At 38.7% G+C, this 10578-nt stretch overlaps 3 protein-coding genes, 1 long non-coding RNA gene and 1 pseudogene across 6 annotated transcripts; all 5 read left to right on the top strand.

The window, feature by feature from the left end:
* The first annotated feature begins 1630 nt into the window (after positions 1-1630).
* Positions 1631-2776, top strand: LOC103654067 (uncharacterized). Its single transcript, XM_008680871.2, has 3 exons — positions 1631-2190; positions 2264-2336; positions 2431-2776. The coding sequence occupies exons 1-3, from the start codon at positions 1952-1954 to the stop codon at positions 2542-2544; spliced, it is 426 nt and encodes a 141-aa protein (XP_008679093.2). The 5' UTR covers positions 1631-1951; the 3' UTR covers positions 2545-2776.
* A 298-nt stretch (positions 2777-3074) lies between these two features.
* Positions 3075-5352, top strand: LOC109946121 (transcription factor IIIB 90 kDa subunit; the record flags this gene model as incomplete). The annotated part of the gene is made up of 8 exons (XM_035967631.1): positions 3075-3154; positions 3229-3341; positions 3555-3634; positions 3720-3806; positions 3938-4018; positions 4239-4363; positions 4447-4632; positions 5206-5352. Coding segments are annotated over 7 exons (591 nt in total), but the record flags the coding sequence as incomplete, so codon positions are not given.
* A 297-nt stretch (positions 5353-5649) lies between these two features.
* On the top strand, positions 5650-7215 carry LOC103656053 (ascorbate peroxidase pseudogene; annotated as a pseudogene). The gene is made up of 7 exons (NR_163591.1): positions 5650-5751; positions 5891-5939; positions 6183-6268; positions 6352-6431; positions 6587-6689; positions 6766-6824; positions 6900-7215. The product of NR_163591.1 is annotated as an ascorbate peroxidase pseudogene (transcript).
* Positions 7216-7350: 135 nt separating this feature from the next.
* LOC103656052 (ubiquitin-conjugating enzyme E2 34) lies at positions 7351-9661 on the top strand. Of its 2 annotated transcripts, XM_020552978.1 has the most exons (4): positions 7351-7357; positions 7724-7751; positions 7977-8068; positions 8385-8834. In XM_020552978.1, the coding sequence occupies exons 2-4, from the start codon at positions 7749-7751 to the stop codon at positions 8665-8667; spliced, it is 378 nt and encodes a 125-aa protein (XP_020408567.1). In that variant the 5' UTR covers positions 7351-7357; positions 7724-7748; the 3' UTR covers positions 8668-8834. The 2 variants fall into 2 exon arrangements, 1 of the variants encoding a protein (XP_020408567.1); XR_002269380.3 differs by lacking the exons at positions 7351-7357; positions 7724-7751; positions 8385-8834 and adding exons at positions 9388-9480; positions 9561-9661 and having other exon boundaries at positions 7976-8068.
* A 275-nt stretch (positions 9662-9936) lies between these two features.
* Positions 9937-10280, top strand: LOC118477038 (uncharacterized). Its single transcript, XR_004857998.1, has 2 exons — positions 9937-9976; positions 10063-10280. It is a non-coding gene; the product is annotated as an uncharacterized lncRNA (long non-coding RNA).
* The last annotated feature ends 298 nt before the right edge of the window (positions 10281-10578 follow it).

Genomic DNA, 10578 nt, shown 5'->3' with positions numbered 1-10578 from the left:
AAGTTGTGGTGAACATCGACAGTGCATGGTTAAATAGAAATGATATGGAATGTCTTTTTCATGGTGACATCGAATTGTCTGGCGAAGTAAGTACATCTGTATGTCCATATTATATACAGTAATAAAGTATATATATTTATAATTATCATATTATACAGTATGGTATACATATTTAAAGCTAGCATGTATATTTGATCTGCTAATTGTATTCTTTTGGTGTACAGGCCCTCAGTGCATATATACACTGTATTAGGGATGAAGAGCATTTACTTCATAGAGAAGGTGGAAAGGTCTTCTTGGAGAACACATTCATTTCCAGTCTGCTTAAGCGTGATGGCGACCCTAAGGTGCTCTTAAATTGTAAGGAAGACACAATTGAAAAAAGGGTGGACAACTATTTACAGTCTGACATGGTTGACCTAAAACTCATCTCATTTTTAATATATGTAATATGTAATATATTGGTGCACAATACTTACAAATTAATGTTAATGTATGTTCTATGAAGGTGTTCATTCCAATGAATATAGAAAATTTTCACTGGTACCTGGCAGTTCTGAATGCAAAAAAAAGTGAGGTACATGTACTCGATTCTATGGGACAACAAATAACGGATCGCCGAGACCTTTATACTACAGTGAGTAATCATTTCTTTTATATTATGATTATTTCATCATTACATTATTTGTTATCTATAAATCTTGATATGTTTTATATATACACATAGTTAAAAGGTCTAGAAAGACAGATTAAACTTGCAGCAGAACATAAAGAGCTTTACCAAGGCAAGTGGTCGAACCTTGATGTTGCATCATGGCCAGTTATAGAGAAGATCACAATACAAATGCAAACCGATGGGTAAAATTCATGTGACCACAACTCTACAAAATTGGTTGTATTTATTTTCATATATACATAGAAACTCACCTGATCTGTTAAATTTCATATTAGGGTATCTTGTGGGCTATGGATGATAAACTATATGGAATACTGGACAGGATCCTCCCTATCTGATAACGTAACTCAGGTAGAGGACATATATTTATTTATAGGAACAATGTTTCTTTTGTTCTAATTTATATACTTGCAGGATGATATAACAATGTTTAGGTTTAAGCTACCTGCAATATTATGGGACTCGAGATTAAACACAAAGAAAGGACATCAAAATCTTGACCACAATGTGGATGAAGATGGAGAGAGTTCAAGTGATGTTCAAATAATCGATACTCCATGTGAGTTATCTAAATCGTCAAATACATCACATCAGATTGAACCATATATATCTCCATATGTTCTGCCTGCTAAAGTAACATCAACAAACACGCAAGAACTGATGTTTGTATTATGGACATATATCATGGGGATAGACAACGCCAAATATTTAAAGTAAGTTAATTCTCATTTAATATAGTATATGCATGGTAAATATTCAACACATATGTTCTTGCTTTAACTATAAAAACAATTGTTCATTTAATAGGAAACATTGGATTCAGAGTACTAAACCTTATCCAATTTCTTTAAGTCTTCAAAAACTTAAAGATATATTGGATGTAAATAAGCCGATGGATACATATTGTTTTAACATGGCTGTTCGGATGATCGCATGCAATGATGCCTTGTTCTTGTTGGAAGACAAATACCACTACATGGATCTACAGTTCTGTGTAAGTTCAAGTAATTAGTCTTTATTCATATAAGTGTGTTCATTATATAATTATTTTACTAACAAAAAGTAGTCCATAACTAAATTTGGTCGAGACCCTCGCCTTCGTGCAAAGCCAGATATCAACATGTTGGCAAAATTATTAGAATGTTGGCCTGACATGGAGTACGATGTTTCAGATTGCAAACAAGTAAGCTATACTCTTCATCATTTTTGTAATCTTGTTTTTTCTCTTACTTGAACTATTTTTTTAACTTGCAGATTCTATTGCCCTTTTCTTTCATGGGTCACTTCACCTTATATGTACTTAACATGGACACTAGAAGCATCTATATAATGGACTCCATGCCTATACCATCATGGTTTAAGGGTGATCATCCTAGCATGCATTATATACATAATATACATTATATTGCCAATAATATGAATGCTGCCATGGAATTGGCCAATCCTACATGGAAAGACGATATTTATATGTGGCGTCGTATAGTACCAACATGGGTTCCAAGAACATTAAACTGGTAATTTTTTTAACCCGAACAACTTATTAATTTTGTCTACATATATGTAACAACGTATTATTTTAATTTGTAGGGATTTATCTGGCTTTCTTGTTATCAACTTTATGCACGATTGGAATGGTATAAGGTTACCCTGCATTTGCACTGTGAGTACCCTATTTGTTCTAATACTTTGTCAATATTGTTCTTCTATAATTGATTATTAATCGTGTTCTATGATATGTAATAATGAATGTGCAGAATGGGAATGACCTGAGGACCAAATTCTTAGTAGAATTATTGAAGTACAAGGACAATGAATCCAAAGACAACATTCCAGAAGAAATACAAGAAATTATTAGGCACATCAGATAGATATGATTTTATTTGTAATGATACTCAACTTATTATCCTAATTAATTTTATTGCCTTTTAGGTTCGTAGTATCGTTAGGAACATTTGCCAACATATATTTTAGTTATATGTTGCAAATATGAAGGCAGTTCAGATTTCTGTACTTTCAAAGATGCATTGGTGTTTTAGAAGCTTCAGCTTATCCTACTGTAGTATTGTGCTTAAAAGACTCCTATGGGTTTCCATCTTTTTATTGGAAACGAAGTACCATACTATTGTATTGTACAGTGACTTACAGGTATGGAGGGATAGGGCTCATCGCACCTTCTACCTCGGGGTCGGCGTCGCGTTCCCGAAGCCAACACTACTCCCCAGCCCCTCCGGGAGGTGTGACTCCACCTCCTGCCCGGTTAGCTGGGATCAACCGCGGGCGCGTTTACCGCTCCTGTACGGGTTGCGTTGGGGTTTTCTCATTCCAATTTTCATGCTTTTGTTGGTGCCTGTTGCAAAGTTTATTTTTTCAGCAAGCTATATTGTAGTACTAATGTTTGATTTCTCCAACTTTTCTTGCCAGGCAAAGTAAGAAGGCTTATCTTCTTATCGATTTCTCTGACCATCTCCAAATAAGTGTGTGAGTATACCAACTCTTTGACCCTCTATCTAATATATGACTTAATGAAGGGACTCATTTGGATTTTCTTTCAGCTACGTCCTAGGTGCTGTTTTTCTTCAGCTCTGCCAAGTTTTGCAACTTGCAGAACATCCAGTTGTTCAGAAACTTGTAGATCCCAGTCTTTTCATCCATCGTTTTACAAAACGTAAGCTGATGACATATATGTTGCATTGTATATTTCATCTGTTGGATCTGCTAAATGTAATGTGTGCTGCGAAGGGTTGAGGTATCCACCAATATTTATATGTTGCAACTAACAAGATCCTTATGTGAGGATTGGCTAGAATTATTTCTCCTATCTATGTATATGGGTTTGATTATTTGAAGTTTTTACAGTATATGTTGGTTTTGTTTTTAGTTTTGCTGGGAAGAAGAAATAATGATGTCTCAGACACAGCTTTATGCATTGTAGCTAGCATGAAGAGAGATTGGATGCAGGCAGGTGTTTCCTCTTTCTTTTGTCCTTCATAACTTTTCTTTCACAAGGCTGTGATTGGCTTTACTGCCCTGCTCTATGTTCCAGACTGGGAGGAAGCCAAGCGGATTATGTGGTGCAGCATTATACATTGCTGCACTCTCTCATGGGTGTAATTACACCAAGGCAGATATTGTAAGTCCAGATGCTCATGAGATATCTCGAACTTATTCAACAAATCGATATTATGTATATTCTCTTTTGTCGACCTATGACCTTCTGTTTTATACTTTAGTGATGGCATCAACTATGTTTTACATTTGTAGGTCTCTGTTGTGCATGTGTGTGAGGCCACTCTAACGAAGCGATTGATAGAGTTCGAAAATACAGATTCTGGCAGCTTAACAGTATGTTTCTTAACTCTGATCATGTGTAGTACACTAATAAACAAGTACCAACCTTAGGATTTAGGAGGTGATAATAATGTGTGCCTTATGAATAATATCTTGCTTCTATTGTCATTCTTAATGTATGTTATCATCAGTGCATTTTATACAGTTCTCTTAAGATGTGAACATGCCTATATCTTCATGCCCCTTTGTTACATTGAAGAATTTCTGGCAACAACTGATGAATCTAATGAAGAGCCTGTTTCAAAACATTCGCCCAAGTCTGGAGAAATTATCTGCAAACACAAGGATAAAGGTTTTGAGCATTTTGCTCATGGACTTTGTGAAAAATGCTACAATAAGGTAGTTCTCATCTACAATGCACACAACACATTGACTTGCAGACTAGACTACATTTTCTTTTGACACTTCGTCTGATTGCCCAGTTCACTAAACTGTCGGGTAGACTAGAAGGTGGTTCTGTCCCTCCAGCATTCCAACGAGCTGAAAAGAAAAGACTTGAAGCTGCTAAAAGGGCTGAAGAAGCTGCAGCAGCTAAGGAGGCAGCGCTGGAAGAATCTCTTTGCGACACACAGAATTCTGAGGTTGAGAGTGCCATGACTCCTAGAAAGGTACTGTACAGATTGGCATGCCTCAAGTTCTTTATTTTTCTCTTTTGGGTGGTTTTTTTGAGGGGGGGTCACTCCCGCTGCAAAGTAACAGTACCTTACAGCTTACAATCTGTGTGTGAATTTATGGGAACTTATCCTTGTTTTATAAGTCTATACGAAAACTAAATTTAGTTGACAATGAATCTGGCTATTAAACTCAGTTCCCATCTAATCTTTGCGGCCTGCATAATCAGAGGCTTTCATCCTCCCTACTATAAGATTCTATATAAATTAGTTTCATAAGTTACTATCTTTGTTTAGTACTCCCTCCATTCTAAATTATAAGATGTTTTAACTTTTCTAGATGCATACCTTTTGTTATGCACTTAGATCCCAAGCAACAGTATCGTCACATGAATATTATAGAAGGATTAGTCGCTATAATTATGAAATGGTGCATAATCTATTTTTGTTTCTGAATTTTGTGATGTGTGGCATTGTGACATGTTATCTCTTCGATTAGCTTTTTATGCTACAACTTTTGCGCTTATTTCCCCTCTCTCTTTTTGTTCTCTAGGAACACACTTCAAGCAGGGTTTAAGTGGAGATAAATCTTCGAAAATGGGATCTGAGGGACTCATAAATGACTCTATGCCACCCAAGGATCCTGAAGAGGGAGGTTTGTTACTTCCTGAATCATCATGCACTGCAGTAATTTCAGTTTTCTTCTTTTGAATCCTTGTTTGAAAGCTGAATGCTATCTTATGAAACTGGTTCTGACAGGGTTACAGAGGAGAGAGAAGGTTGGTGCTCTGATCCTCATGTCCCCCCGTGCGCTGGGTATGTAATTTTGCCCCCATGTCAGCTGAATCTGCTTACTCGGGTTGGCTTGTATCAAGGAACCTACCTGATGTGTTTGCTGTACAGGTTTGTTGAAATAATGGCTCCAGTTTTCTCCAGAGATGCGTGGAGATGTGTCTGGCATATGTACTTTATTTAAATATATTTCTGCTAGATTCTATCCCTTCTATTTTCTAATAACTATAGAGAAACATGACTGAGAAGGGTAGACCTGTTGCAGTGGTGAGAACTGAGTCAGGGGAGGGCTTACTCGGTTTATCCCTTCCGCACCCTACTCATGTGGGAGTCTCCTGCACTGGATCTTTTCTTTTTATAGACATGACTGAGTGATGATATTATTTGTTCCATGCCTTTTTCGTCATCAGTGTTGGTCAATGTAAAAACTCTGAGTGTTTATATCGTTTCTTGTCTTTTTCAGGACAAGCCTCAGCCGCCACCTGAGGGCCGTCTTCCTGATGCCACCAAGGGTAGATTTCTAATCTTTACTAGATTGGCATGAATGCTGAGTTAATGAGTTACATTCACCTTGCATCCTTTGTTAAGTGTTTCAAAGGTGTTGTTTTGGCATCCCTGTACCCAGCTTGCTTTGGGTAACAGTGGTGCCTTGTAGCCGAGGCACCGTGTAGGCGTCCAGACCAAACACTGGTTTTGATGTCACTTCTATTGACACGAGGACTGGCACTTGCTGCTTGCTTTTTTTTTGAAACCAGGTTCTAACCACCTGAGGCAAGTCTTTGGCAAGCAGATGGGTTTGAGTGATCAGGACATCGTTGCCCTCTCTGGTGGCCACACCTTGGTTTGTTGCTGTCCACTCATGTTTGATTCAGGAATGTAATGTGTATGCCTGTACTGATTTAGTTTTCTTTGAGGTTTTATTAGGGAAGGTGCCACAAAGAGCGGTCTGGTTTTGAGGGGGCCTGGACTACGAACCCTTTGGTCTTTGACAACTCTTACTTCAAGTGAGTCTGTCTTGTTTACTATTGAAAAGCAACTGCATTTAGTTAAGAAATACTTAAAATTTGTTTACCTTTGTTATGTCATTACTTGGCAGCTGAATGCTGTGCTAGAAATTAATAGCCGTCCCATATCTCCTACTATTCCCATATTTTCATAGGGAACTTCTGAGTGGTGACAAGGAGGGCCTTCTTCAGCTCCCAAGTGACAAAGCCCTGCTGAGCGACCCTGTCTTCCGCCCTCTTGTGGAGAAATATGCTGCAGTATGTCCTTGGTCATTGTTATCCAGGGTATGGAGATTCGTAGGGAGGCAAGTACTGATTATCGTGTGCTCTGTAGGATGAGAAGGCATTCTTTGATGACTACAAAGAGGCCCACCTCAAGCTCTCCGAACTGGGGTGAGTAACCATTGGTTGCACAATTTGTGCTTGGTTAGTGGAACAAATCTGATCGTTTACTCTTCTGGGGTGCAGGTATGCTGATGCTTAAATGGCCCATATCCTGCAGCGGGATACAAACTGCTGCCTGTATGGACTCGTGCGATCTTTTGCATTTGGATTCAGCTGTAACGTAGCTGTAACGTACCACAGGATTATGTGGTTTTGGGATTATTTATTTCTCAAGACCAGTTTATTAATTAGTTTCATTTTATTCTTATCAGCATGCTCTCTCTCATTTTTTCATACTGTTGTGTTTGGATGGTGTACCACCAGTGTTTTACAACAGTTTGGCTTTTGGAATTGCTACTGCTAAAACTTCGTTCCTCTAAGAAGACCTTTTGTTTTTGCATTCCCAGCTGAGGAGCTGAGGGACAGCGAAGTACTTGTATTATTACAAAATCTTTTCTTAGTATACCACATATTTATACATAAGTTATCATGGTATTACAAGTTTCCGTTGCAACGCACGGGCACTTACCTAATATCTTGAGGTATGTTTCTGATCTGAAGTACTTATTTATAACTTCTCTCACTTGTCATCTATGTACCATGTATGTTTCTGAAATTACATGAACAGTAATGTTTTTTTTGGAAGACACAGCATACCTTTAATTATTCAGCTACTGTACAATGTACAAATTCTTAATTTACTGCTAGGCAAATCAATGCTCTCAACCATTTCAACTTCTGTTGCCATGAGATGAGAGAACTGAAATGATAGTCTCATTGTTAGTACTTTAACTGTGCTGCTCTATGGATCCTTCATCCTTCACTATCTAGCAGTCAATATGCTTCAGTTCAAATTGTTTGCATTTTCTTTCCTTTGTTGGTCTGACATGTAAAACTTTATGCTGCAGCATTCTCACTGGGCTTCTGTCCTTCATGGTAAGTTGTTCCTTGCACCTCAGTACCTCACTATGAGTTAACCTTTCCAAAAAAGAATGTCTAGGTTTAGTCATAATTTCTAGCATGCATATAAAATTTGGAATATCAGTTGTTGCTCCAGGCTTAGTTGCTCAACATTGCAGCAAGCAATTCTTGGCATTTCCCTTGCCAGAACTTCCTTGTTTTAAGGTGTTTTCTCAATGTTGATAATTCTCATACTTGCAGATGGACGATGCACTGACAACTGGAAGCATCAAGACATCAGATGCAGAAAAGAGGCGTTTAGCAAAAGCTTCCCTTGCCTACAATTGTGAGAGGTAGATGCATTTCTCTGCAGGCTATTTCATTCTGACCATTTTCTTTTTGTAGAACTGTTAGAAACTACCCCCACAGGAACATAATGGTCATTAGCTTCTGAACAAGTAGTGTAGTGTTTATACCTTTACATGAAAGAAACAACTGAATTTTTGGTCGGTGTGCTCCGTTTTTAAGTGCAAACATTGATTGGAGTTCCTATGTAAAGTTGTTAAGTTACTATCATCACTTCATCTGCTTGAAGTCATGTTCTAAATACCCCACTTGTTCGTTGTGGCAAGTCTGTGTGGCTCAATAGTTCAAGTGTTTGTCTTGCAGCAAAAACTGTCCGCACTTCAGGAAACTTTTCCCAGAGTATGTTGAGAAGTACAATCAACAGCTACAATTGGAGAACACTGCTGCAGAGCCGGTGCCTCAGGAGAATCCTGCACCTGCTCCATCCCCTGCTGCCCAGCAAGCCCCGACCGTGGCCAATAGGGCACAACCACTGGCGGAGGCGCGCCGTGACAAGAACCAGAAGAAGGCGGTGCCCTTCTGGATGGTGCTGGTCATGTTTTCAGTTTTCGGGGCTGTGATGGCGTTGCCCCTAATGCAACTTTGACAATAATAAAGACAATAAGAACGTGTGATGCCAGGGCCGTAATTTTGTATAGTTTTCTATTGGTTTGTCTGAGTGACTCAGTTGGTCCCCTAGACTACCTACCACCTCGGAGTCGTATTGATGAACCTGTGATGGTATATCTGAAGAACTTTTGTTCTCAGTTCTCACTCTTGAGTTGCAGCGCCAGAAGGTCGTTCGTTTTTGCTTTCTGTTTCCGAAATCGTATACTTAATTTTTTTTGTTGCCTCCCAGTTCGTCTTTGTGATGTGTGTTGACTTCAAGGTTGAGTTCGCATTTTCACATCCTCTTTCCAAGTGCGTTTGTTCCTTCGAATTTACGGCATGGTGATGCCTTCGCAATCTCTGCCGACTTCTGTGTTGAAATTCAAGCTCTAGGAATAGAGCAGTCTTCGCCCTATCAATTTTATTTTGAAACTAGGTCAGTACCAACGCACGGGAACATATAATACCATGATAACTTATATACAAATGTGTCTTATATTGTTATAAGAAAATATTTCATAATCCATTTGTGATCCTAGCTATACATAAATTTTGTTATTTTAATTTAGTTGTTTCACTACTACATTGCCAACTATATTACCTACAGTATTCCTTTCTTGCACCATAACTGTTATATGATGTGGCTTTTTCCTAGGCATCATGCGCTTACATTTGCATAAGTCTGTGATGCATAATTTGTTTTTATCATTTGCTGCAGAGTGCAAAGACAAACCTGAACGTCGAGCAGGTTTTCTTTTCTATAGCAAGGGATATCAAACAGAGACTTTCAGAGACTGATTCCAAGCCTGAGGTGCGGTCCTTTGCATAGCGTGTTGAACCTTTGGCACGTCTGCTTTCTCTTCCACAGTTCCTTAGCTTACCTGTTTGCAGGATCGAACTATCAAGATCAAGGCTGAAGGGGAAGCTGATGCAGCAGAGGCGCAGAAATCAGCTTGCTGCGACTCTTGAACGGTTGTGGCTGCAGGATAGTTTCATATTTTTTTTTCTTTGCCAGCAAGTCTCTGCTTGTGCTTGAGCTATCACAATTGATGTGGTTTGGACAAGTGGGTGTTACGTCAGAACTAATTACTTGCTATATTGCGGAAACCCTGCTCTTGATAACGACGATCGCATATGCAACTGGGCGGGTGGGTGGTTTGATCTCGTGATGGCTACTGCTATGGCTGTAGAGTCATAGAGATGGCATTGGAGTTGTATGGTGCATGTTATTTAAAAAACAAGCCAGAAATAATCATTTAGTTGTGCGGGAGCCACGGAGCATACTACATGCGTTCAACATAGCCTTGGTAAGCTAGGCACCAAATGGTGTTACTTTGTTTGCTTTTACATTGAATTTACGAAATATGATAAATTTCTTTATTATTTGTTTCAGTGTTGGCGTGCTGCTTCTTTTCTGAAATACACTGAGTTGAATCGTCGAGAATCACTTGCCCTTGCTTCAGATGGATTGAATTATGAATGCAATGAGGCTCCATCATAGGCAGGCTTATAGGTTCGTAGTATCGTTAGGACGGGCATCTTACTATAACAATATAAGACACATTTTGTATATATAACACATGTGCATATATAAGTTATCGAGATATTATATGTCTCTGTTGCAACGCACGGGCACTGATCTATAAAAGTATAACACACATTTGTACATAGTTTATCGTGGTTTTATACGTTCCCGTTGCAACGCACGGGCACTCTCCTAGTTATGCTAGAAGATCATTAGTGATTAGTGCTTTGGGGAGAGACAAGAGAGTGTGACATTGTGATCTTTTTGTTGCTCTTTGGCTTGGTGTTTTGATCTGTAACACCCTGAATTAGGGGGTATAAAATTTCTTCTCTAATGCCCACCAAATTCAGGTGTTACCTCTTGTTTCTCTCTCTTTAGACTTAT

The sequence above is a fragment of the Zea mays genome, chromosome 4 (assembly GCF_902167145.1).
Source record: "Zea mays cultivar B73 chromosome 4, Zm-B73-REFERENCE-NAM-5.0, whole genome shotgun sequence".
NCBI lineage: Eukaryota > Viridiplantae > Streptophyta > Magnoliopsida > Poales > Poaceae > Zea > Zea mays.
The sequence above is the reverse complement of the archived record's forward strand: the minus strand, read 5'-3'. Positions and strand labels throughout refer to the sequence as shown.